The 25,635-nt window shown below is 46.3% G+C and overlaps 1 protein-coding gene and 1 long non-coding RNA gene across 3 annotated transcripts in view; one reads left to right on the top strand and one right to left on the bottom strand.

Annotated features, from left to right (window-relative positions):
• Nucleotides 1-25,635, top strand: part of LOC116940982 (zinc finger protein GLI4-like) — an 88,087-nt gene that overhangs the window by 39,934 nt on the left and 22,518 nt on the right. For both annotated transcript variants that reach the window (XM_032951467.2, XM_032951468.2), the window contains 2 exons: nt 10,772-10,877; nt 25,157-25,365. In XM_032951467.2, coding sequence (XP_032807358.2) covers nt 10,772-10,877; nt 25,157-25,365 — 315 coding nt within the window. The remainder of the gene's footprint in view (nt 1-10,771; nt 10,878-25,156; nt 25,366-25,635) is intronic.
• On the bottom strand, nt 15,021-24,690 carry LOC142924221 (uncharacterized). Its single transcript, XR_012941402.1, has 2 exons — nt 24,447-24,690; nt 15,021-15,804 (listed from the first exon to the last, which is right to left on the bottom strand). It is a non-coding gene; the product is annotated as an uncharacterized LOC142924221 (long non-coding RNA).

The following is a 25,635-nucleotide window of genomic DNA, read 5'->3' on the forward strand; positions in this document are numbered from 1 at the left end:
CATGGTTCTCACTAGGCTCTCCCAATTTCCTCCCACATGGAAAAATATCCAGGGCATTGGCCCATTTCTACTTGATGGGGATTTCCAGTGTAAATAAAGACAATGATTACGGTAGTCGTCATCATCAGCCATGCTCTGTCTACTACTGACTGGACTCCCAGAGCCATTGCCATCCCTCTCAGTCTCGTGATGTAACGATGCATCTGGCTTCTGCACACGAGAGCTAATTTCACCACTCCATGGACGTCCTCGTGAGCGCATTCTGTCCTTTCGCTGCCACTCCATTGTTAGTCTCGACTACCGGGCCATCATCCCCACTAGTTACATGTCCTGCCCAAGCCCCTACTTATTTTTCTCAGCAGACAATGTGATGTCTCGAATTGGCGCATGTTCTCCAAGCAATATGTCCTACTTTCTGTGTCTCAATTGAATTCCAACCGTGCATCTATCTCTACGTGCCTTTTTGGGCACTTTTGAGTTTTTGTTCCATTTGCTATGTCGGTTTCCATACTCCTGATCCAAATGGTGACAGGTAACGAAGAAAATTATGATAAATGAGAACATAGTTTATAACAATTATCCACATGCACAGGTGCATTTACACACATGGTCCTAGCGCAAATTGACTGTTATCTGAATGTAATATGCACGTTACACGGCGGATTGTACACTGTGATGAAGGGACAAAGCAGGTTAACATTGCGAATCACTGACGAGAGACGTAGCTAAATGGGTGACATCACAGCTATGAAGTGAGTCACTCAGCTCCGCGGCTTAGGCAACCTGTATCGTCTTCACTTCCGTACCGACGTGACGTCCCACCCGCAGCGTCGCGCTCCACCGAGAGCGGGCCACCAGCTTGCACGACGTCGCGTGGCTAGCGGATCGACCGAGCGAGCGGTGGCATCGCCCGTCTTTTAACACCTTGCGCGCTCGCCTGCATCCCCGGCTCAGCCAAAACAAAAAAAAATCCTGCTTAGTGCCTAGTCGCCACAAGCTTCTCTGGCGGGTTGTTTACAAACGGTCTGGTTTTTTTCCCGGCGACTCTGGCACGCACGGCTCTGCACGTCCAGCCGCAAATGCACTCTCTCCCTGTCCACCCGGGAGAGGCAACTGTCGGTGTGGCGGACTCAGCGGCATGGCCACTGTGGATGTCGTGAGCGTCCGGAAACCACAAGCGTGTTGGGGTACAGCTAAGAGTGGCCCAAAACGTTTTGGACAAAAATGTTTTTTTTTGGGCCCGCGTTTTACAATGCTGATTATATGCTGATGACGGAAGCTTTTAAATACATAAACAGCCGCGCAATGAACAGTCCGCTCGGTGCTTGAGTCGGTAGCCAGTGGTTGCACAGATTTTATATAATTATAGTGCATTAGAATTCCTCATGTGTGACAAAGTTGGGCGGCAAGCTTTGGGGAACCTATGTGTAATTTAACCAATAACCACCAGGAACCTGTCACTGGTAGGATTCCCACAACTTCCACTGTGTGGCTGTTAGCCTGCATATAAATCTGTTAAGATATAAAGCGACCTCATTCACTCTCATGGAGATCTGTTGGCTAAAAAGAGATTTCCATGTATCGTCATCGAGGTCTGATCGTATTATCAAACACCGGGTTCTTTTGCATCTGTAATCTAACCATTAACCTTTGGGAACCATTTCCCAACTTCCCAAGTGTGTCAGTGTAGTGCATCAGTGTCAAATTGTGGTGCTCATGTCGAGGCCCAGCCCTGCTTGGCTTAGAGCGGGGACTGGAGATGCCACCGACGCGTGTTTGCTTTGCCATATTGACAAAGAACAAACATAACCGGTGTCCGTCCCTCTGTTAACTAGCATTTGCCCGCTTCATTCATCCCATTTTTTTTTCTCCCCGAACGCTGTTGTGCCAGCCTTTTGGCAAGCTGATTAATGCCGTTGTGTCAACGGCGAGCACTTCACATGGACAAGCAGAGCACTCTTTTATGACTTTGGCAAACTAATAGGGGGTGGGAGAAGTGTTTAAATAAAGCGCCAGGGCTTAGTGAGTTATTCAGATTAGAGGGGCATTTGCTGTAAAAACTCTTCAGACGTCTCATTGAAATCCCAAGCAGGGTTCAAAAACACAGCCATCTCATAAAAAGGATACTTTTTTCACCCCCACCTTTTTCACGTTCCACAAACGCAGTTTTATATTTTAAACAATGCAAAGTTGCACGAGGAATGCATACGACATTTCCCCGTGCGAGCAATCCGCTACTTGCAAAACCTATTTAAAACAATTCTCATGTTGTTATAAGAAGGCTGCTGCTGGGTTTTTGTTTATTTGTTTTAAGCCCTCAGCGCCAGTAATGGTCATTGCAATTAACACGTGGCAGAAAGTCGTGTCAAACAGAATGATTCATCTTTGCCAGAGCAGGTGGTGGCTCCTTATTAAAGTCCATGCCCTGTTTTGGGAGCGTCACCGAGGAGTGACGGCTCGCGCCCACGTGGTGCAGTCTCTGGGTGGGCCCCCATCCCGACTGACCCCGGGACACGAGCAGCGGTGGCGGTGCTGGCACATTGGGGGCAGGGGGCGGGGGCTCTAAGATATTATGTTTGGGGGGCGTCCCTTTAGATTGATACATTCTCAAGTGAGATAACAGAAGGCATACAGACGAGAGTTTTAGATGTCGTGCGATGAGATAAATTTAGATAATGTTGAGGAATGTAGGCAAACGATAGGGTGGTAGTGAAATGAGAGATGTAGACATCGGACAAAGGTGCAGTTTGATGAGACAAGTGAGACACGGACTAGATAGGAACGAGGGGTTAATTCACTTCCATTGTCAATTCGCTTTTTATGTTGATGTTAATTTGCATTAGAATTTGAGCAGAAAGTTGATTCGATATTTTTCATGCATTTGTTGGGGCCCTTTGAGCCTCTTGGGACCCCCAGTATGAGATTACTTTGGTAATGCTCCATGCTGCCACTGGACATGAGGCAGCCCCTGCTGTCTCAGTAAAGTCCTCGTTCGGACTCTCTCGTGTCCTCAGTGATAGCAAAGACACCCCCCGCCCCCGCGTAGCCTACGTAGACCGTTGAGGCGAGTACTTTACTGTTAGCGACCGCCTTTCAAGGCTGGAATGGCACGTGAGGGGGCGGTGGGTGTCCAGGACCACACCTGACCACCTATGTCTACCTAGTACTGATTATGACACACCGCACCAGGTACTCATTTTAAGGCCTAGTAAACTTTCAGGAGGCTTCTGATCGTTTCAGATATTTAACACCAACGTTGGCTTTGAGCTGGAGTCGACCTGGGATCTCACCGGGTTTGTGACGCAGTGCGCCAACCACTGCGCCCACCGTTCCCCATACACACACTTGCGCGGGGTAAAGGGCTTCTTGATTTCACGGGCTCACCTGAAACAGCGAAGCTAATTACCCGGACCTAATTACCCAGCATGATGTTTGTGGAATCAAATGAAATTGATCATGTTGAAGCAGATGAGAGAAAATTGGTTTGCTGTGTGGTATATTTATTAAATTCAGGTCGCTTGTTGAAAAGACTTCTGGTTTCAATTGGCTATTACCCGGTAAAAAAAGGCCACCCTATCTTTATATCTGAGAAAATAAATCCCTCTTGCAGAAGAAACCTGGGGTCAATTATGAGGGGGGAAAATACCCAAAATGCAATAAATTGAAGTGAAAACATGCACATCAGCAACTATGCATATTTGTAAATAAGCAATACAACTTAAACTTAAAAAATATAGAATTAAATATTTCTACATTAAAAAAATAAAAAGCGAAAATACAATCTTAAATGAGAGAGCGAATACCATGAGCACCTTTCCAAAAATGTTCACGTGCAAAATAAGCACGCTGATCAATTCAGTATCTACGTTATAGCAGTTATCTTGGGGGGAAATAACAACAATTCTATATATTCCAGAGCTATGTTAGTTGTACAGATAGACTTAATTACGCTATCTACCAAAACTAAATAACACATTACGTGACCAGTTTTTCTCAGCTGGTGTGCGTGCACGCGCGCGTGTGTACGTGCGTGCACGTGTGTTTGTGTTTGCATGGAGGAGGGGGGGGGGGGAACTGACAAACGTTGTCAGCCGCTGTTGCGATGAAGAAGCGGTTACCGTGGTTTGTAAACTGCGGGCTTGTCGGAGAACGGTAATTGCTCTACTCAGGGGACGCTTGTGATAATCCTGGCAGATGTTGGGAGAACTGCTGGCTTTCACATTGCAATGTTCTGGTTGACATCCCCCCAGTTCCTCCCTAACTGGTTACCCCCACAACCCCCCACCTCTGTACCTACCGACCATCCACCATCTTTCCCCACACCCCCACTACTACCATCACCACTTCTACTCCAGCCCCCCCAGTAACGCCATCCGGCTCGTGGCATCCGGTGATTAGGTAGCATGGCGCACATCGCGGAGACTCATTAAAATCCAGCGTTGAGACAATTAGACCATGAGAACAGTAATAGCGAGGTTGTGCGTTTCTGCATCTCCCCCTGCAATTAAAGCCTCACGGCGATTAACGTCAAGACGGGGAAACGGGACAGGAAAAAAAAATTCCCAAACCGCCAGTTCTCCACCGGCGGCTTACAAACAAGATCAAAAGCATCGTTCCCCCACAGGAGAGAGAGAGAGATTCCATTTTTTTTGGCCGTGTTCGGAACATGAGAACAAGAGAGATGTAGCGTTGGTGCCGTAATTGGGTGGCCTGCGGTTTGATTTTTAACACATACATAAGTGGATTGACTAACGGTTCACTTACTTAAACTGATGTGGCCCTCAGCTTCGCGAAGAGAGATTGCAGCTGTTACCGTGGCTCTCACAGCAGCGGAATTGTCCGGGGCTAATTAGCGCAATTAGTACATCGTATCTCAGTGGCTACCCATGACCGAATCATTCACCAGAAATTCGCCCGATTTTAATCAGATCTCAGAAACTTAGCAGGATTTTGAGCCAGAATTGTGCTTTGGTGAGTGACCACCATACATCAAACAGTAGGAGTTGGTTCATCGTTGTTGTAGTAAGGTTACGTAACCCCCACAACCCACAGAAGCATGGGGAGACCCTTATCCAGAATTACATTGATAAAATGACTGTACACGTGCTTTGCAGCGATTAACATGTTGACAAAAATATCAATAGAGAGAGAGAGAGAGAAGAACGTTTCAGCGATGAGGTGGCACTGCGTGTGGGTAAGCCAGCAGCGCCCGGTCGCCACCCATTCATTAACAGTTTTGTTTTCCTTATGAGGCCACTTCCCATGAGCACGAGGTTGGGTTTCCGATGCGAGGCCCTGCAGCCGACATGCCGACCCCCAGCGCTGCTGTAGTTTTTTTTTGTATTTTTGTTAAAACATGCAGCATGTTTTGTGTTCCCGCACGCATCTGTGGGCGGCTGCTCTTGGGCCACGAGCGACCGTGACATCTTCATCCGTTGAATTTAAGCCGAATCGGAGCAGTCAGCGCGTACAGACTGCCCTGTAAGCTCTTGAAGTCGTCAATGATGGATTACAAACCAAAGTATCTCCTGAAAAGAGGCATTTAATAATTTTCGAGTACGGTAATATTACACGCACACACGTACAACCCTTTTGTCATCCCACTGTTCGATGAGGTTTTTCCCCACGCCCTGTGGGGGTCATGAGGGTCACGTGACCGTTCCTCGCCAGGTCGGTCTTTGCAAGCAGCGGAGCGTGGACTCAGGGGCATAGAAGTACAGCACAGCAACGGAATTGACAGCATTGGCCTCTGCTGCCCATAATGTAGCTCCTCAGCACCCTTACAACGCCTGTGTTTGTATGCATGGTGCCGGCACATCCAAGCGCTTAACCATGCTTGGTTCCTGCTTAGCTTCCGAGATCTGCGCGAGATCGGCCGAATGCCGGGCGATTTGGTCACTGGCAGTGATGCTGCAGCACACAGCCTAATTTCTCTCCCTAATCACGGGGGCTTTGAGGCAAAAATCAGACCTCCCATTCATCACCGCCCTGTCAGCGCAGGCTTTGCTTGTTCTGCACCGCTTTTGTGGTTTCTCCGAGGATGTAGAAATTTTGGTTGTACTTTTTTTCTCCTTCTTTGACCTTTAAAAGAAATGTTTGAGAAAATAGCTGCAATGCCTCGCATCGAATTTGCGTGGTGGGGGGAGCGGGAGGGGAGCGGCGGGGGGGACGAAGGCGCGCAGGGCAGACGCCCCCCCCCCCCCGCAGACGGCCCTAACGTTATTGCTTCTCATCACCAGCAGCTTTCAGGAAGCAATTCGACAGCCATTGTTTGGACAGGACCACGCAGGGCCTTCTCCGAGGCCGTTTCCTGTGCTCTGATCACGATTACTTGAGGGGGGGGGGGGGGGGGGGTGGGGGAAGGAGACCATGGACAGTGGGAAGCAGAGGAAGCTTCACTGAAGCTGTAAAAAAAAATAAGGTGAATGAAATAAACCTCAGGGAGGAACCAAAAAAAATGCCTCTGCGGATGTTTTCTTGAGAGCAAATTGCAGGAAAATATCTGCCGTGGAAAAAGTAAAAACATACAAACCAATGATGTTTATTATATAACCTGGGTGCAATGTTGGATTTATAGTTAATTTAGCAATATACACTTTACTTCCTAGCGCTGCCGGTCTTGTGCCGAAACACGAATAGCAATGGCGGTTTAAACGTGAACAAGGATAGAAAGGAAAATGTTTGGCACATTTCAGGTTGATGTTTGTGAATGCCGTGGTTCTGCCGAACGTCCTGAATTTGGAAGCAGCGTGGCTCTTTAAACAGCGCGGAATGTTTAATCAATGAGCTGTGGCTTCCCCCTGTTTGTTCAACGTTTGGAATAATGTCAACATTGTCAATCCTGCCTCGATCGCCAACGATTCATAATCATGACCAAAAGGCTAATTAGGGGGTCTGTAACTAAACTAGTTGTGTGTCTCTTTAGCTGACATTTAGTGGCTACTGACACTTCAAGGGGTTGTAGGAAGAAGGAGAAGAAAAGGCCGACTAATGTAATGGAATGTTGGCCATATACGGCAGGGGTTGGCTGAAATGAGCCGACGATGGGAGAGAGAGAGCCACCGACACACAGCTGCAGGAAGTGGCAATACAGCTGCTGGCTGGTTCGTCGCCGGAGGGCACAACCAATGTGACACACCTATCGTGAACTCCACAGCCATTTTTGTGCACGCACCTATGACCCCTCCCCCCATCCTCCCACAGCCACCCCCACCCTCTATCACATGCACCACCCACGCCTTCGCCAACCTCCTACCCCCCCCCTTGCCTGGCGCTTTATAGCAGCAGGCGAAGCCCTCTCGGTCAGGGGCAGTCATGAACCCAGTCACATGAGAAAACAATTACGGGGACCCTGGGACTGCTTTATTTAACTTTGTTATTTATTTATATATTCGGCTGAATTAATGGGGTGCTGTTGCTCACCCTGGGCCGAGAGGACAAGCCCCCCACCAATAAAACATTATATCTGTCCTCCTCACAGCTGGGTCACAAATGCTCATTTACAAGGGCTTTGCTCACTCAATTGGTTAATTATTGCTAGTGCCGCTGCTTTGTACGTTGAGTGGCCAGGCAGGACAGTTGTGCTCACAGGAGTGTGAGGTCGGAATTTCCTTCCTTTTAATTCCTATTTAACGTCGCACCCTGCTAATGTAAGTATCGTCATGTTGCCTTATTACATAAGGTGGGCTCATTGATAAACACTGAGCTCCCGTGAGTCTGAGTGTTGTTCCCCCTCTTGTGGTGACCGATCTTGGCCAGATCCTTCTATCCTCCCATCATCCCGGCCTATAATTACAAAGGACACTTGAATGGATATCAGAGGTCGGCTCCTGCTCCTCCTCCCTTACACTCGGGGGTGGCACTACGCTCTGAGAGTTCCCAACGGACATTGCACCTCGTGACATGACTTCAGTGGCACAGTCGGAATAAAGCTGGGAAAAGCAAAAATAAACAACAATTATGAAAAATCATGCATGCGCGTAGATTCCGTAATGTTTTTCAACATGCATTTGTCTTTGTGAGTATTTATTTTTGCAGTATGGAAGCTGGTGAGTAGCCGTCGGGGTGAAATGCCTTTGCATATTTGAAAATTGTCCTATTTGTCCTGGTTTATGTCTCCGTGCTTTTCGGGCAGCGCTTTTATCAATTTGGCCATTTTTCAAGAAGTTAAGTCCGTGAAAGCAGCACACCCTTGTACTGCAGATTCACTCACGCTCGCTCATCGCTGCGGGAGTTGTACTTGCCCCTCGGTAGTTCCAGAAGGATGGGCGTACGGGTGGACATACATCGCCATCGCTAATGCATAAACGTTTTTAACCTTAGCTGGAAAGCACTGACAATGAACCAAAATTATTCCACTGATCCGGTTGATGATCGGTAACGGTAGCTTCGCACGAGCCAGATTTGCAGTGCGCGAGCACGAAGGAGTTGCTCGCACCGCCCGCCCGTGAGAACACGTTAGCCCGGATAGCGAGAGAGTAAACGAGCGGGACCCCGCTTGTGGGTACATTCACGAGCACCATCTGTGCGCCCACATGCCCTTGAGCAGCTAAGCCCACGGGACCCGCAGGGCGGGCGTGAGAGTCTCGCTCGGGGTCCTTCGCAAGCACCGCACGGACGAGGTACGGCAGACGAACCCGATTAGAAAAAGAGGTAAAGACGTGCGACAATCTTATTGCGGCGCGGCACACTCAATATTTTCGGGCTTTGGAGCGCCGTGGTTTCCACGTTGTTGTGTGATAGGGGTGCCTGGCCAGGTGCAAGTCTGACGGAGGAAATGTGTGTGAATCGTTCGCACATTTGTAAAATATTCCCAGATTGCATTATCAGCCCAACTCGCGGTAAATTAACTTCATATTTTCGAAATGGAGTGCCATATGTGCGGTATGTCATTCATTAACACCTTTCACAAATGCAGTATTATTTTATTGTTTTTTAATTGCATGCCAGGAGTGCTGCATAAAATATCACAAAAAAAATTCCAACCATTCTCAATTTTCCACTGGATGAAGGCTTCGCCATGACATATAGGTCATTGGGATTTTTTGGACATACTTCACCACGCACTGATCAGCGCGTGATGAAGTAGTGGGGGCGAGGGGGTAGGGGTGGCTATGGCTGCTGATATCTCTTGCCACTCACGTTTGCCCTGGCCAGGAATTGAACTCAGGTAATTCGGTCCATAGCGCTGCCCATTGTACCACTGTACCGCTGCTCCACCAACAGTTATATATGCCGATGGAATTTCACCCCAAAGCACCCAACAGAAAACAACTCCAGAATCATCTGATTAGACTAGCTGCTCAGCGAGTCTGTGACCTGCTCCGCTGGTAGGCGATCTTTATCTGTGTAGGAAATTAAGTTTCACTGTCACGGGCAAATTCTTTATGTATATCTCTTAGAACTAAGTATGGCTGAACTCGGTGCATGTATGCAGTTTTAGGAAGAATTTGTTATTGTGTGCTGGAGTCCAACGGTCTTGATGTGGGCCTCGGTGCAGGGACACATTCACACTTTGGAAGGTTGGGAGGGATTCCACGAGTGATTGGTTCCCGGTTGTTATTGTTCAGATTACAGATAGTGTCCACGAAGTTCACCCCCGATGTTATCGCAGACGAGAGGAGTTCTAATGCACCAGAATTATATTAAATAAATGTACCTACTGGCTACTAACCTCGTACTGAGCCGACTATTTTGCGTGCTTGAGTCATCGGCATAATTAGCATTGATGTCCCCTTGTTGAAATGGATAAATATGTATGCTTATAGAAAAATACGTCCGTGATTTGTGTACGTTAAACGGGCATCTCTAAGCCACGTGCAAAAACGTCAGGGGTGTCTGGACGCTGACGACACCCAACCTTGGCTGGAGGCCCCCCTGCCTCTCTACCAGGGGGCCTCCAGGCACCCTGTCTGTTGCAGACCGATTGATCGTGGTGCCCGTGTGCATGTGTCTGTGTGTCTCTGTGAGCATTAAATGTGATGAATGTGACTTGGGACATGAGATAGGGCAGCTGTGTGTCCCATGCACGAGAGTGAAACGTAAAACTTTACACAAACAAATAATGAACGTAACCCTTCACTAGGTGGCAGAGAGATTTAGCGGTTGCAAAGTGCTTGCATTGTAGACGGGTTTTTTTTGTTTTGTTATAACAAGGCATCACTCTTCTTGTTTTAATTATGGTGTGATTTCGAGTTGCGATGAAATGTTGTGAATGATTTAAAGAGAGAAACACAATTATTATTTGCTCATAGATAGGGGAGTGAGGATACGGGAGGGGGGGGGGGGGACCAATCAACCGCCGGGAGAGATGTTAAAAGCTAGGGTTCAATATTGAACATGACTATCGCTCGCTCGCGACTCAAACCTGTAGACGACGCACATGTTGGGAGTTTGCTGCGGAATGTTCATTTTCATAGCGCTGTGGGGGGAGGAGGGAGGGGGGGGGGTTATTTCTTGCTGACCTTTGCACCTCTTTTCACCCCCACCATTCACTTTGCAGACCAACCACTGAAGCGCCACTTGTGTAACTAATTTTAGGGAACGGTGGGGTACAGCTCGGAGGGAGGGAGGGTCGATGGCGGAGGTAGGAGCCGTGGAGGAGGAGAAGGCCGATGGGGTTAAAGCAACGTGACACATTGAATGGCCCTCCCTACCACCCACCTCTTCCCCTTCCCCCCCCCCCCCCCAAATACTTGCACTGCTCACAACTTTAGCTGCTCGGACTGACGAGGTGCGATGATGTGTGTGTGCGTCCCCACCACCACGGCAGGCCCTCACCCGCTGCTGCATGCGCTGCACGCCCCCATCCCCATCAACAGCCGCCACCAGGAGGGCCGCTACCTCTACGAGCCTCCCCCCCTGCACCCGCTGCATGGGTAAGATGCGCGGCCGAGCCTCGGCCGCTGGCCCGCTTGCACCGCTCTGTGACCACTAGGGGTTGCCACCTCTTAGATACGTAATCAACTGGGACGTGTCATCGAAAGACGAATATATCTCAAGTACCGGATGCGGGGAGGAGAACCACATGTACGTGCATTGTGCTGAGTAGTGTAGTGTTATGCGGTTGACCTTAACTGGGGACTTTTAATGTCTTGGGCAGACTTGCAGAATTTTCCAGGGCAGCTGCCTCAAAAATATGATGTTCCTGGTAAAACCAGGATAGGTGGCAACTATATCTACAGCATGCACGCGCAACCTTTTTCATATAAATACCGCCACGTGGAGGGGAATGCAAGACGATGACAAAGAGAAAAACATTTTCTTGTTGGGGTCATCTTGGCTTGCCCGTTCTGCAGGTGGTTTTGTCGTCAGTTGCTACTTTTCGAATACTGTCCAAGTGCGAGTTCGTATTGATAACTTAATAATAATGTACAATCCCCAAGTAATTCACTGCTACATGAAGGCATGTAGCAGTGAAATGGTCAGTGCAGGACTGGTTCCGATATTAATCGTGACTGATGTTAATCATGGCCTGGAATTTAAGTCAAGTTGCCAGGTTCATAGCGCAGTGTGCTTAACCAACTATTAGGCAGCCGCACCACGGCTATTGCATATTATAATTATTCATCATACAGTGAGGGAAAAAAAGTATTTGATCCCCTGCTGATTTTGTACGTTTGCCCACTGACAAAGAAATGATCAGTCTATTATTTTAATGGTAGGTTTATTTGAACAGTGAGAGACAGAATAACAACAACAAAATTCAAAGAAACGCATGTCAAAAATGGTATAAATTGATTTGCATTTTAATGAGGGAAATAAGTATTTGACTCCCTCTCAATCAGAAAGGTTTCTGGCTCCCAGGTGTCTTTTATACAGGTAACGAGCTGAGATTAGGAGCACGCTCTTAAAGGGAGTGCTCCTGATCTGAGCTTGTTACCTGTATAAAAAACACCTGTCCACAGAAGCAATCAATCAATCAGATTCCAAACTCTCCACCATGGCCAAGACCAAAGAGCTCTCCAAGGATGTCAGGGACAAGATTGTAGGCATACACAAGGCTGGAATGGGCTACAAGACCATTGCCAAGCAGCTTGGTGAGAAGGTGACAACAGTTGGTGCGATTATTCGCTAATGGAAGAAACACAAAAGAACTGTCAATCTCCCTCGGCCTGGGGCTCCATGCAAGATCTCACCTCGTGGAGTTGCAATGATCATGAGAACAGTGAGGAATCAGCCCAGAACTACACCGGAGGATCTTGTCAATGATCTCAAGGCAGCTGGGACCATAGTCACCAAGAAAACAATTGGTAACATACTACGCCGTGAAGGACTGAAATCTTGCAGCGCCTGCAAGGTCCCCCTGCTCAAGAGAGCACATTTACATGCCCGTCTGAAGTTTGCCAATGAACATCTGAATGATTCAGAGGACAACTGGGTGAAAGTGTTGTGGTCAGATGAGACCAAAATGGAGCTCTTTGGCATCAACTCAACTCGCCGTGTTTGGAGGAATAGGAGGAATGCTGCCTATGACCCCAAGAACACCATCCCCACCGTCAAACATTGAGGTGGAAACATTATGCTTTGGGGGTGTTTTTCTGCTAAGGGGACATGACCAACTTCACCGCATCAAAGAGACGATGGACGGGGCCATGTACCGTCAAATCTTGGGTGAGAACCTCCTTCCCTCAGCCAGGGCATGGAAAATGGGTCGTGGATGGGTAATCCAGCATGACAATGACCCAAAACACACGGCCAAGGCAACAAAGGAGTCGCTCAAGAAGAAGCACATTAAGGTCCTGGAGTGGCCTAGCCAGTCTCCAGACCTTAATCCCATAGAAAATATGTGGAGGGAGCTGAAGGTTCGAGTTGCCAAACGTCAGCCTCGAAACCTTAATGACTTGGAGAAGATCTGCAAAGAGGAGTGGGACAAAATCCCTCCTGAGATGTGTGCAAACCTGGTGGCCAACTACAAAAATCGTCTGACATCTGTGATTGCCAACAAGGATTTTGCCACCAAGTACTAAGTCATGTTTTGCAGAGGGGTCAAATACTTATTTCCCTCATTAAAATGCCAATCAATTTATAACATTTTTGACATGCGTTTTTCTGGATTTTGTTGTTGTTATTCTCTCTCACTGTTCAAATAAACCTACCATTAAAATTATAGACTGATCATTTCTTTGTCAGTGGGCAAACGTACAAAATCAGCAGGGGATCAAATACTTTTTTCCCTCACTGTATAAACCTCTTTGCATGTTTATTTTAAGTTCATGATTCTACTTTGTGTAGTATCTCCCTGCATGTTCCTGTAGATCCACAGCAATTGAAATTTGAGGCTATTCAGTGTCTCTATGGCTATGGATAGAAGGCATTTGTATTGGTTGGCTCCGAGCACAAGCTTAAGCTTTACCTCGTGGATACACCTAGCCGCCTTTTGTGAAGTTTATTCTACTTCTTGGTTCTTTCGGTAAAGTCACGTAGATAGATCACTTGTTTTGCGATCGAAACGTCGTGGGTTTTTTGCTTTTATTATTTTCAATGTATATATATTTTTTATCTACGTGACTTTACCGAAAGAACCAATAATATGAATTCCTGCAGTCACGAAAGTTTTAAGTCAAAATGTATTTAACTTGTATATACATGGATGTATTCGAATTTTTTTTTAAAAGGTGTTGTCTTCTCGACACGTAGCTTGAGTCTGACCTCAACTGTCCAACGCTGGGTTTAAAGTTAAATTAATAAGAAAATAAAGACTTTAAAGTCGCAATGTGGTGCACCGCCAAAGCATTGTGGTGACCTCAATTCACTGACATTAAAATGTTATGGTAGTGTCATTGCAGTGACATCACAAAAGTGCTATAATTGGACATCCAGATGTAACAGTATTCCTCATCAAAGCTTCAACCTCTGTGTTGGACAGCCTGCAAAACACAGTCCTTCTTGGTCCTTATCTATAAGATAAGAGCTGTTTATCCACAAGATAAGAAATATTCGTTTTTTGGGGTTGAATCTTCCTTAAAATGGCTTAAGGAGTGCTCTTGCTAAAAACATCTGATAACCCAGATTTGTTTAACGTGAGTGGCTCTGCTGATGGGACCCAGAAGGTTGAAACCAGAGCAGGATTTGCTAGCTTGGAACAAAATGCTGCTTGATAAAATTGGTCTGGAAAGCCAATAGGCCTGTGAACTAAACAATATATATGTGTGGAGACATCAAAAGGGACAACTGTTTCTCTATGCTATGAATGTGAATTTGGTTTTGTTGCCCCGGATCAACCACGCCAGTATCGGTCTGACGATGGGACAGGAGGGGCAGTGTGGCTGTGGGAAGAGCTGCATGACAACCCCGCAGAGTGGTGTTTGGCTGCGTCTCTTGACCACGTCCAGGGACTCGGGATCCAAATTCCCCCATCTGGGGTCGCGGACTTGTGTGAGCATAAGCAGACGTGCTATTGACAAGCTATTCTACGCAGCAGTCCTACACTCTGTTAACATCTTCCTTCCCCATCCATTAGTGTCAGCTCATGGGGAACCATGATTCATTATCGGAGTGAACGTGTTTAAATTGACAAGGGGGGAAAAAAAAATAATGCAGTGATGTTTTTTTTGTAGTCTTTTATGTAAACGTTTCCAAACCCGACAGCTTTGTGTCAAATCACTGCTGTATATCAAGGCCTCCCCCACGCCATGTCAGTCATTGGAGTTGTTTGACCATACTTCACCAGACTGGTCAGTGTAGGATGGTGAAGGGGCTCAGAAACAGGCTTGGATATCATTTGCCAATGACGTTGGCCGTGAACGGGAGTCAAACTCGGGTGGTTTATAGCGGAGTGCACAAACCGCTGCACCACCACTACTCCCTCCTTAGTGGTCTGTCTGTGAGGGTGGTATTTGTTCACCAGTTGAGTGTTCGTTGCTCTAATGGAAAACAGAGTAGGTAACTGCCGAAATTGTCCGTAGCCATGGAGTGATAGCTTAAGGTCTGGATAGAAACTAAGAGCTAATCGTTTAATCGAGGCCAGGAGAGTGCATAGAGACAAGCTGAAACATTGAAGAATGTATAACAACAACAAAAAACATCAGTGTCTATTTACTCAATAGGAAAATGTCAATCGGAGTCGGGATATAAAGTAATAGCAACTACGAGAGGTGCAACGAATGCAGACCTTTGGCGAGTGGATGAATCGTCATGAATCACGGTCCTCAACAGGAGTTGAGAACCTATGTTTTGTTTTGCATTGCGGTGAAAATTGCGGCCACTCGTGGCTGCAGGTGTCACACACAAAGCCATTACCAATACAACGGTTACAATTTAAAAACGACGCTCCTGATGGACATCTCGTGAACTTAAGAATTGATATTCATCGATTAATATGTGCATCATTACGTGTTCAATAACTAATGGCATGTAAGCAAGAGTCATATAATCACACCGTCCGCTTTCGGATAGACTACCGCCAACAATCGGTGGTTAAAGTTCCACGATTATTTTAGCAATGTCAATTTTTCTTTTTTTAATGCAAAAAATAGCACAAATCGCAGGAGTAAACGTTGGGGTAAAAAAAAGGGGGTGGGGCGGGCGGAAATTAGGCACGTAAAATGAATTGTTTACTCGTTACAAGCAAGTGGTGGCCGTATGTATCATTTTGTTTTAGTTGTTTTCAGTTTTTCACCAGAGCCCGTTCGTTATCAGCGCCTGAGATCTGCTCTTAAGATCTGCTCCTTCCCGTTTGCACCATTACTCGCATTCCTCCCGCCAAGTGGCCGTGCTGGTGACCCTGCCAGGGCCCACTGTGAGCGTTTACGTAATGACGATGCCGCCGCCGCCGCCGCCGCCACCGCCACCGCCTCAGCCGGCCTGGGAAGACGGCCACAAAAGAAAAGCGGCGGAGATCTTGGCGAGTGGTAAAACAACAAAAAACATATAGAACGCAAATCTTCAAATACTTGAGGCTGAGCAAAAAGAGAACAACTTGGGAGGAAAAAAAATTCCGACTAAAATTTGTGATTTTTAGGTTGAAAACCAAGGAAGCCGTGCCTGAAGCTGTTTATTTTTGGGGTGCATTGTGGGGTTGTCCTGCAAATGCTGGTGGTATTGCTAACAGAGGGTGCATAGAAAAAGCTGCGCACAGTAAGTCGATCATTTTGTTAGCAAGGACAAAAAAACACTTCCTGAAGCACTTGAAGTTATGTTTTTGTTAATTGAAAGTACAAGCGAATGAATTAATCCAAAGATAAAAACAAGTTCCATATTAATAATAGAATGTAAAGGTGCCGCCCTGCAATTACTTGCTGACACTGCTGCTGACAGCGGAAGGGCCCTTCCACTGTGGGAGCTCTCGAGAGCCCTCCCTTGTGAGTATTTTACTTTGCTCCTCCACGCTGGCCAGACATCTTGGGAGACGTTGGAGTTACCTACACTTTAGTTTGAAATAACATCGACTGCATCGCCCATAAACGCGTTCTCACTCTCACAATCTGTCGGGAAGTTAAAATACAGTTGCTTTTGAAAGTTGCCGCACCCAATGAGAAATCGCGCGTTACTGATACTGTGGTAAATTACCTCGTGAGGTTGATCGACTGCGTGCAGCAAGCCCCCCCCCCCGCCAACACCGTCGCTGCCTCACTGCATCCCTGTGACATGGTTTACTCACGAGTCATAAGCAGTGCGTGGCTGCGTTGTCAGGCCGTGATGGAGAAATATAAAGAGGAAGGGGAAAGAAAGCTCACGCGTGCGATGACCCCCCCCCATTGAAGCGTGCACGAGTCCCACGTTCTCACCAGTTCGTGAGAACCGCTCGTCCGATGAATGGTGCCGTTCACCGTGACTCGCCAAGCTGCGCGATTAGCCGATACAGCATGGCACCGTTACCGATTCACGGTCCATTAAACGTGTCTCTTATTCTTCCACTGCTGAAAACCATTGCGTTAACTCACGGAGGTGATGAGCGGTGACTCGACCATCCTTCCGTTGAATCCTTGCGGTCAAAATTCTCAGGATGTTTTCACAATAAGTAAAAATTTGACTCTATTCTTAAAGGAAAAAAGACAAGTAATTTTTTTTGCACAGCATATGGTATTAGGCCTGTTCAGTGGCCAAACACCGTATGCGCTGCCAGTGATATTCTATTTTTCAGGATCCTCAATGTTTTTTTGATGGCAACACAATGTTGGTTACCTCTGATTCAACTTCCTGTTATTTGATGATCATCAAAATAACATAGTTTAGTTGCCGAAGATACTCCATCAAAACTTGTGCAATTGGGTGGGAGTTTTTTTTAGTTAAAATTAATGCTTAGGAGGTGGCCGGGTGTCTCGGAGATCTGAGACACTGAGCGAGCATCACTGAGATATTGTATCTGTCCGAGTCCGGGTTTCAGTCTGTCACATTAAACTTGGTTTTCAAGCATAGTGCAACTGTTGGTCTCAGCCAGGTCACTAATGACTTCACACACCCCCATCCCCACCATATTAAATTTGCCAGGTCGCTTAATTTGAGAAGATTTCAGCTTTGAGAATTACACATTTCAGGGTTTATGGATATGCTATGAACATCTCTTTAAGTATAAAATGCAATATATTTGTTAATAACATGGCCTTAACTTGAAAAATAGAAACAGGTGATGTTAAAGAAATGGCCTTTGTGCATAGCACATCTGCTAGAGAGGTAGGGTGGATAAGAATGGGAGACTGCCCAATATGCCATGGGACCTTTTTACATCAAGAATTCCTGTTTCACAGGTTTTTTTTTACAAAATCCACTTGATAAATGCTGGACACGTGGAAAAGTGCAGTGTCCATAGTGTGGCTGAGAGGTTACTTGACGGGATCCCAGAAGTAGTTTTGTGGCTCTTCTGTGCTTGCGAGTGCTCTGAATAGGCACTTCATCATCTCATTACATAGCGCTAAGAGCACAATGAGAATAAAATTGGGAAAGAGACGAACTTTGATTCTCATTGACGTAGCTATTGGGCCCTTTGCAGCCTCTTTCAGACACTCAACTAAGATCACAGAGGGCGCTGAGGACCGGGCTGCGACAGGATAGAGCCATCCAGCGGGAGTGCAAGAGATGTCAGTGCCGTGTGACAGAGGGGCACAGCTGTCACACTGGGCACCCGGCCTGATGGTTCGCTTTCCCACACGATCCCACTGCTAGCCGTGATCATTCTGACACGTGTGGGGGGCAGAGCAGGTGGGGGGGGGGGTTACTGGGTTAGGGGGTGGGGAGGGGGCAGAAGGGGATCTGAGAACGGAGTTTTCATGGGGTTGGCAGGGGAGAGGGAAGGGTCAACTTGGAGGCTTGGAATGGAATTTGGAAGCTGTTAAGTCACAACATGGCCTGGGATGTGAGGCAGATGAATTAGGCCCTCCCTCCTAGTCAAGGTTCTGTCTCCGAGTCAGGCCTTCTCTTAAGTTAACGTTGTGTGAATCACTCGTTCACCATCGCTGATGAAATCCGCGATGCTGTTCCCACAGTGCAGTGAGACGAAATGCATCGCTGACAATTTTTCCACCCGCGCACGTGAAGCAGAATTCGTTTTGAAGACGCTGACTTGCGGATGAGACTTGGCATTACACACAAAGTATAGTGGTTTATTCAGTGTTCAGTGTAAGCTTGCCTATGACCAAATCTCCTGGAATGTACCCGATATAAGATTTCAGAAAGCTAAGCAGGTGTTGAGCCTGAATAGTGCTTTGATGGGTGACCACCGTGCATAAAATAGGTGCTATAGGTTGCTGTATGGCTGTGTGGTGGACAGCAGAGGATGGTGCATTGTGTTGATGTACTCCACAGTACTTCTGTTCTGCCACGTCTATGCCCTCTCTCATGCAGCAACCCACACTGACCAGCGTGATGACATGTGACCGAGTAGCCACCATGATCCGCACAACGCTGGAAGGCCCTCATTCAGCAGTGGATTGGAAAGGGTCTGTACATGTCGTGGGATCCCTCTCTCCAGCTGTCACTCTTCCTGTGAAGCTCCTCCTGCTGTCTTGAGCATGTCTAGAACTGTGATATGCAGCTTGGCGTGGATTTAGCTGTTGCTAGCTTCTCATTGATGTGGTGTTAAAATCACAAGCCCCTTCTTACCGCAGGGCTTGCTTAAAGCAGCTTAAATGGGGTAATTGTTTTATATTCCTACCCTGTAGAGTTGCTAAGGTGTTTAGTATTTAATATTATCAACAAAAATCGGCTTTCGAAGGATTATGAACATTTGAAAACCATTGACTTCTGTGTTAATATTCTATATACAGGATAATGGGTTTCTCTTAAAAAAATTGTATAAGGTAATAAAATGTCCACATTTGATGCCTAATGTACAAAAAAATGTTAAATCGTGCATATATACTGCATATACAGTGAGGGAAAAAAGTATTTGATCCCCTGCTGATTTTGTACGTTTGCCCACTGACAAAGAAATGATCAGTCTATTATTTTAATGGTAGGTTTATTTGAACAGTGAGAGACAGAATAACAACAACAAAAATCCCGAACTACGCATGTGAAAAATGTTAGAATTGATTTGCATTTTAATGAGGGAAATAAGTATTTGACCCCATCTCAATCAGAAAGATTTCTGGCTCCCAGGTGTCTTTTATACAAGTAACGAGCTGAGATTAGGAGCACATTTCGATTTAAAGCTTTCGTGACTGCAATGATTCATCTTCTTTGGTTCTTTCGGTAAAGTCACGTAGAATGAGAATAAAATAATAAATTGATAAAATAAAATAAAATAACACAATAATATAATAATATTATTGTGTTATTTTATTTTATAAATAAAATAACACAATAATATAATAATATTATTGTGTTATTTTATTTTATCAATTTATTATTTTATTCTCATTCTACGTGACTTTACCGAAAATAAAATAAAATAACACAATAATATAATATTATAATAATATAATAATATTATTGTGTTATTTTATTTTATCAATTTATTATTTTATTCTCATTCTACGTGACTTTACCGAAAGAACCAAAGAAGATTAGGAGCACACTCTTAAAGGGAGTGCTCCTAACCTCAGCTTGTTACCTGTATAAAAGACACCTGTCCACAGAAGCAATCAATCAATAAGATTCCAAACTCTCCACCATGGCCAAGACCAAAGAGCTCTCCAAGGATGTCAGGGACAAGATTGTAGACCTACACAAGGCTGGAATGGGCTACAAGACCATTGCCAAGCAGCTTGGTAAGAAGGTGACAACAGTTGGTGCGATTATTCGCACATGGAAGAAACACAAAAGAACTGTCAATCTCCCTCGGCCTGGGGCTCCATGCAAGATCTCACCTCGTGGAGTTGCAATGATCATCAGAACGGTGAGGAATCAGCCCAAAACTACACGGGAGGATCTTGTCAATGATCTCAAGGCAGCTGGGACCATAGTCACCAAAAAAACAATTGGTAACACACTACGCCGTGAAGGACTTAAATCTTGCAGCGCCCGCAAGGTCCCCCTGCTCAAGAAAGCACATATACATGTCCATCTGAAGTTTGCCAATGAACATCTGAATGATTCAGAGGACAACTGGGTGAAATGTTGTGGTCAGATGAGACCAAAATGGAGCTCTTTGGCCTCAACTCGCCGTGTTTGGAGGAGGGGGAATGCTGCCTATGACCCCAATAATACCATCCCCACCGTCAAACATTGAGGTGGAAACATTATGCTTTGGGGGTGTTTTTCTGCTAAGGGGACAGGACAACTTCACCGCATCAAAGGGACGATGGCCGGGGCCATGTACCATCAAATCTTGGGTGAGAACCTCCTTCCCTCAGCCAGGGCATTGAAAATGGGTCGTGGATGGGTATTCCAGCATGACAATGACCCAAAACACACAGCCAAGGCAACAAAGGAGTGGCTCAAGAAGAAGCACATTAAGATCCTGGAGTGGCCTAGCCAGTCTCCAGACCTTAATCCCATAGAAAATCTGTGGAGGGAGCTGAAGGTTCGAGTTGCCAAACGTCAGCCTCGAAACCTTAATGACTTGGAGAAGATCTGCAAAGAGGAGTGGGACAAAATCCCTCCTGAGATGTGTGCAAACCTGGTGGCCAACTAGAAGAAACGTCTGACCTCTGTGATTGCCAACAAGGGTTTTGCCACCAAGTACTAAGTTAAGTTTTGCAGAGGGGTCAAATACTTATTTCCCTCATTAAAATGCAAATCAATTTATAACATTTTTGACATGCGTTTTTCCGGATTTTTTTGTTGTTATGCTGTCTCTCACTGTTTAAATAAACCTACCATTAAAATTATAGACTGATCATTTCTTTGTCAGTGGGCAAACGTACAAAATCAGCAGGGGATCAAATAATTTTTCCCCTCACTGTATATGTTCATAAACATTTATTTTTATTTTAGCCAGAGGTAACCGAATGTCTCACAAGTCCAAATGGTGAGCTGGTGTCTCTGAGACCCTGGGTTCGAATCCAGGAAGTATTTTATGATTAAACCAGCTTCTGAAGTGTAGCGAGTTGACGTTTTCACCCGGGTAACCAATTGCTGCATAGAAAAAACCCAATATGGGACCTTTCATGGCAGTATCAAAATATAAGAATAGGTTTTACCTTTCTGGCAATAAAACAGGTGTTAAGATGTTAAAACACCAAAGAGAAACCTTTTGTTGCAAGGAATCCTGTCTGCATTAACCACACGTACTTGTGGTGAACATGCAAACAAATACATGCTCTGATAATTATATATGCCTTATCTTTGAAACTGATTGGTCCACACCAGAGACAGTTTTCGTTAGAGCCTAGTCTTAAAGTGTTCGGGTAAAACCTATTCTTAACAAAAAAACGATGTGTACTTAATTTGGATAAATGCCAGCTCTGAGGTATATAAAATGTCAGTTCGTAATGCGACGAACACTGCTCTAATATTGCAAAACGTTTCGGGAAAGGTCACTTAAAGCGATGTCCGCAGTAGCAATGATTGGCTCATGGTGATGATGTCATCTCGCTCTATATGATGCTGGATGCAATTACTAGCGAAACGTCGTACTCAAATTGTGAATGTGGTGGATTTACTCTCCAACACACTGGTGGGCTGAAGTAGCAACTAATTGGCACGTTTTTGCTTACGTGACAAACCTACTGGTTGTGTCGGGTGGTGGAGGGTTACGACACATTTATATTTACCCAAGAACCTTTATTATGAATAGCCCTGTGATGTCTGCTTTTGGGGACCACGCTCTAACTCGAACTGTTGCGCTGCTGTGCGAGCGATCTGAATCGATATTTCATAGCATGGAAAAACAAAACAAGGAAGAAAAAATATTTGTATTAGCTTTGTTGGTCTCCAGTTGTGTGAGTTGCCATGCCTCCCTGAAGCCGCAATGATTTCCTTAAGGAGGTTTAGTTGGTGCCAGAGCACATTCATGCTCCACAGAATACACTTGGTTGAGCCTGTGGGGCTTTCTCTGTTACTGATGCCTTCTGTTAATGACTATCTAAGATGGGCACTGGTGGGCCAGTGATGCACCAGGAAGAGCACTAGGATCTGGGTCCACGTGCCCATGGTCAATCAATGAACCATGAGGTTCAATGGGCTCAATTCCTCCCCCCCCCCCTTTTTCTGGATGTATCATCTTCATCGGTCATGATATATCTACTGCTGGATGAAGGGCTCTCCATGCTGTCGCCATCTCATGACCCTGCAATTCGACAATCATGGCTTAGACTTTGACTAAAACATCTTTAGTCTTACGTTTTGCAATTTTCAACACTGCGATATGGCTGGGAAGGTAAACCATTCGAGTGGTGTCACAGTGCACTTGTCTCCTGTTCATCCTGTGACATTGTGACTGGTTCCAGGATCATCCCAGCTCTAAATTCATGGAAGGTAAACCATTCGAGTGGTGTCACAGTGCACTTGTCTCCTGTTCATCCTGTGACATTGTGACTGGTTCCAGGATCATCCCAGCTCTAAGTTCATGGATCAGTATGGGAACGCCTATTGATTAACCAGTGCTGGTGGTACACGCTCTGAAATTAAATTACCCAAGCATCTCAGTGCAAGTTCCTCTTGAACAGGAGTCTTGTTTTAATGTATGTTGAGCTGTTTTCGCACCGTACATAGCCAACTGCAATAATTGGAGGTACGGGGGAAGGACATCAAGCTAAACATAAACAGCAGTTCTCGAGAAATGAGATTTCAAAAGAATCCACAAGGCTTTCCTGAATACACAAAACAGCGTTATCATTATATGGTGTGTTATAAAGAAGGACCGTTGCCTTAAGTGTCACCTGTGAAATATTTGAATATTATTTAAATAATCTTTTAAAGATATTTATTTCTATATATCCTTTTAAGGCAGTATTATTGATGAACGTGTTGGGTGTTTTTGTTGTTAAACTGAAATTGGTATGGACAGAGTAGGAAACGTGCAATGAGAGAGTACGTCCACCATAGAGATGAAGTGATGCAATCCGCTCGTGTGCAGTTGCCAGGTGGATTGTTGCATTGTGAGTGCATGACAGATGGCAACGGCTTGGGGAGGCCATGATACAGCAATCGAGAGATTATGACTGATGATGAACAGTCTAGGCTGTAGTCCAAATGTGATATTTTGGGCCCCATTCTGGTGCAACTTCTATACCAACACGGCTCTCACTGGCCATGGAAATGAAGGCCCCATGTAGCCTCGCGTAATAGCCTTCAGCAATTTCGGTCGGTGTCAAAACGTCCAATCAAACTGTGAGGCACAAATCTGGCTGTCACTGCCGTGGGTTCCAGGCAATTTCCGACACGGGTCAGAAAGCACGGCCTGTGACTTCATCCTAACATCGGGTGGAAAGAATTCCCAACAAGAGTCTTTCTTCAAAGTCGTGCCATTTTTAAAAAAAATGTTTTTGAAAAGTGTATGCGAGGAATGTGACTGTGTTGTTTTTGGTGTGCTCATAAATGGCATTTCTACGGATTCCATGGATTGGGGATTTTGAATGCTGCTTCACAGTGGCACATGCGTTGTTGGAAATTAATATAAAAATGCTTGAAAGAGTATATACCAACTGGAGCAAAATATGTTAATCCGGTTTTAATTACCCTTGGAATATTTTTTGCTCAATCTTAAAAAATATAATCCATCTGCCACACGAGTTATTTTAATATGACTACTAGTAATATATAGCCCTTTGTTGGTCCACTTGTAGTTTGAAGGCTTTCCCATGCCGTGTCAGTCGTGGGGATTGCTTGACCTTACTTCACCATCCCGGTCAGTGCAGGTTGTAAAGGTGGGGAAGGGAGCATAGATATTTGCGCATTGTACAGTACAATAATGGATTTTGCTACATCCGTCCTCTGCTATCACACATGTTACATACACGTTGTCAGTCACCTATGCAAGCGACGATCCAGGCTGCAAAAACCTGCTTAGCTTGCGAGATCTGTCGAGACAGGGGGAGGGCCTTTGGGATGATTTAGTCGCAGGCGAAACGCAGCGTCACGCGACGCTCAATCGATTTCACTCACTGCGACCTCGTCTTTGTCACCTGGAGCTGCGTCGCGATGGACGGCCTCTCGAGCTCGTGGCGTCCTCCTCGTGAAATCTCTCGTTGGAAGTGTGAAGGTCGTTGTCGCCCCCGATGTCCCTAAGTCCCGACTGCGTCCGGCCACCCCCCTCCTCTCGTGGCGCTGTGCCGGCCAGCACCCCGTCGGCACTCAACTCCTGGCCAAGAGCCGGGGTGGGGAACCTGCTCCCCGCAGCTGTGTTGCGTGCGGGCCCGCTCACGGTTGCCACCTCTGAAGTGGAACAAACGGGAAAGCGTGGTGGGATGAAGAATATCTCAACAAATACCCGACGGGGGGAAAACTACGTGGACATGCATTGTCGTGAGCGGTGTGTTATTTTAACGGAACTGACAAAAAACGGGACTTTTAATATCCCGGAAAGACTTGGATATTATCCAGGACAGCTACCTTGACAAGAGGACCATCCTGGAAAAACCAGGACAGGTGGCAACCCTATGACCTACGGGCACATGAGGCCAACTACTTTGAAACGGTCAATGATTGATATTCATCCATCACTATGGGAGAATATAGCCACACCAATCGGGTACCGGAGTGGAATATTGTTTCGACCTGGCAAGGGCTCCTTTAGAGTTGGTCAACGCGCTCCTTGCTTTTTGTATTTAACCCCCCCCCCCCCCGCTTCTCTCCCCCACCTCCACTATCCCCTCCCCGGCGGTTATGGCGGCAGGGCCCCCGTGATCTCGGCGAGCCCGGTGTTCCCGGACGTGTCCCTGCTGCGCTTCTCTCCGCACCACGCGCCCGTCCTGGAGACCCCGTTCGGCAGCGCCCATGCGCAGGCGCTCGTGGGGCCCTATGTGGACCAGTACCTGCGCTCCGTGCATGGGAGCCCATCCTTGTCTGTCATCTCGGCTGCCCGGGGACTCAGCCCCGCGCATGGTAGTGTAATTGCTCACTCGCTCACTCACTTAATGGTTCGCTCCCTCGCTTGCACATTCACTAACTCGCTAACTAATTTGCTTGCTCACTCAGAAACCCACTCACTCTTTCAATCATTCACCCACCAATTCACCAATTCACTCACTCATAAGCTGACTTGCCAACTCGCTCACTTGCTCACTCACCCACTCAGTTACTAACCTGCTTACTTGTTACAGCATACACTCGCTCACTGACTCACTCATGAGCCCTCTCACTCAATCACTAAAC

Source organism: Petromyzon marinus, chromosome 10 (assembly GCF_048934315.1).
Source record: "Petromyzon marinus isolate PM22_M1 ecotype Great Lakes invasive population chromosome 10, UKy_Petmar_22M1.pri1.0, whole genome shotgun sequence".
In the NCBI taxonomy this organism is placed as follows: domain Eukaryota; kingdom Metazoa; phylum Chordata; class Hyperoartia; order Petromyzontiformes; family Petromyzontidae; genus Petromyzon; species Petromyzon marinus.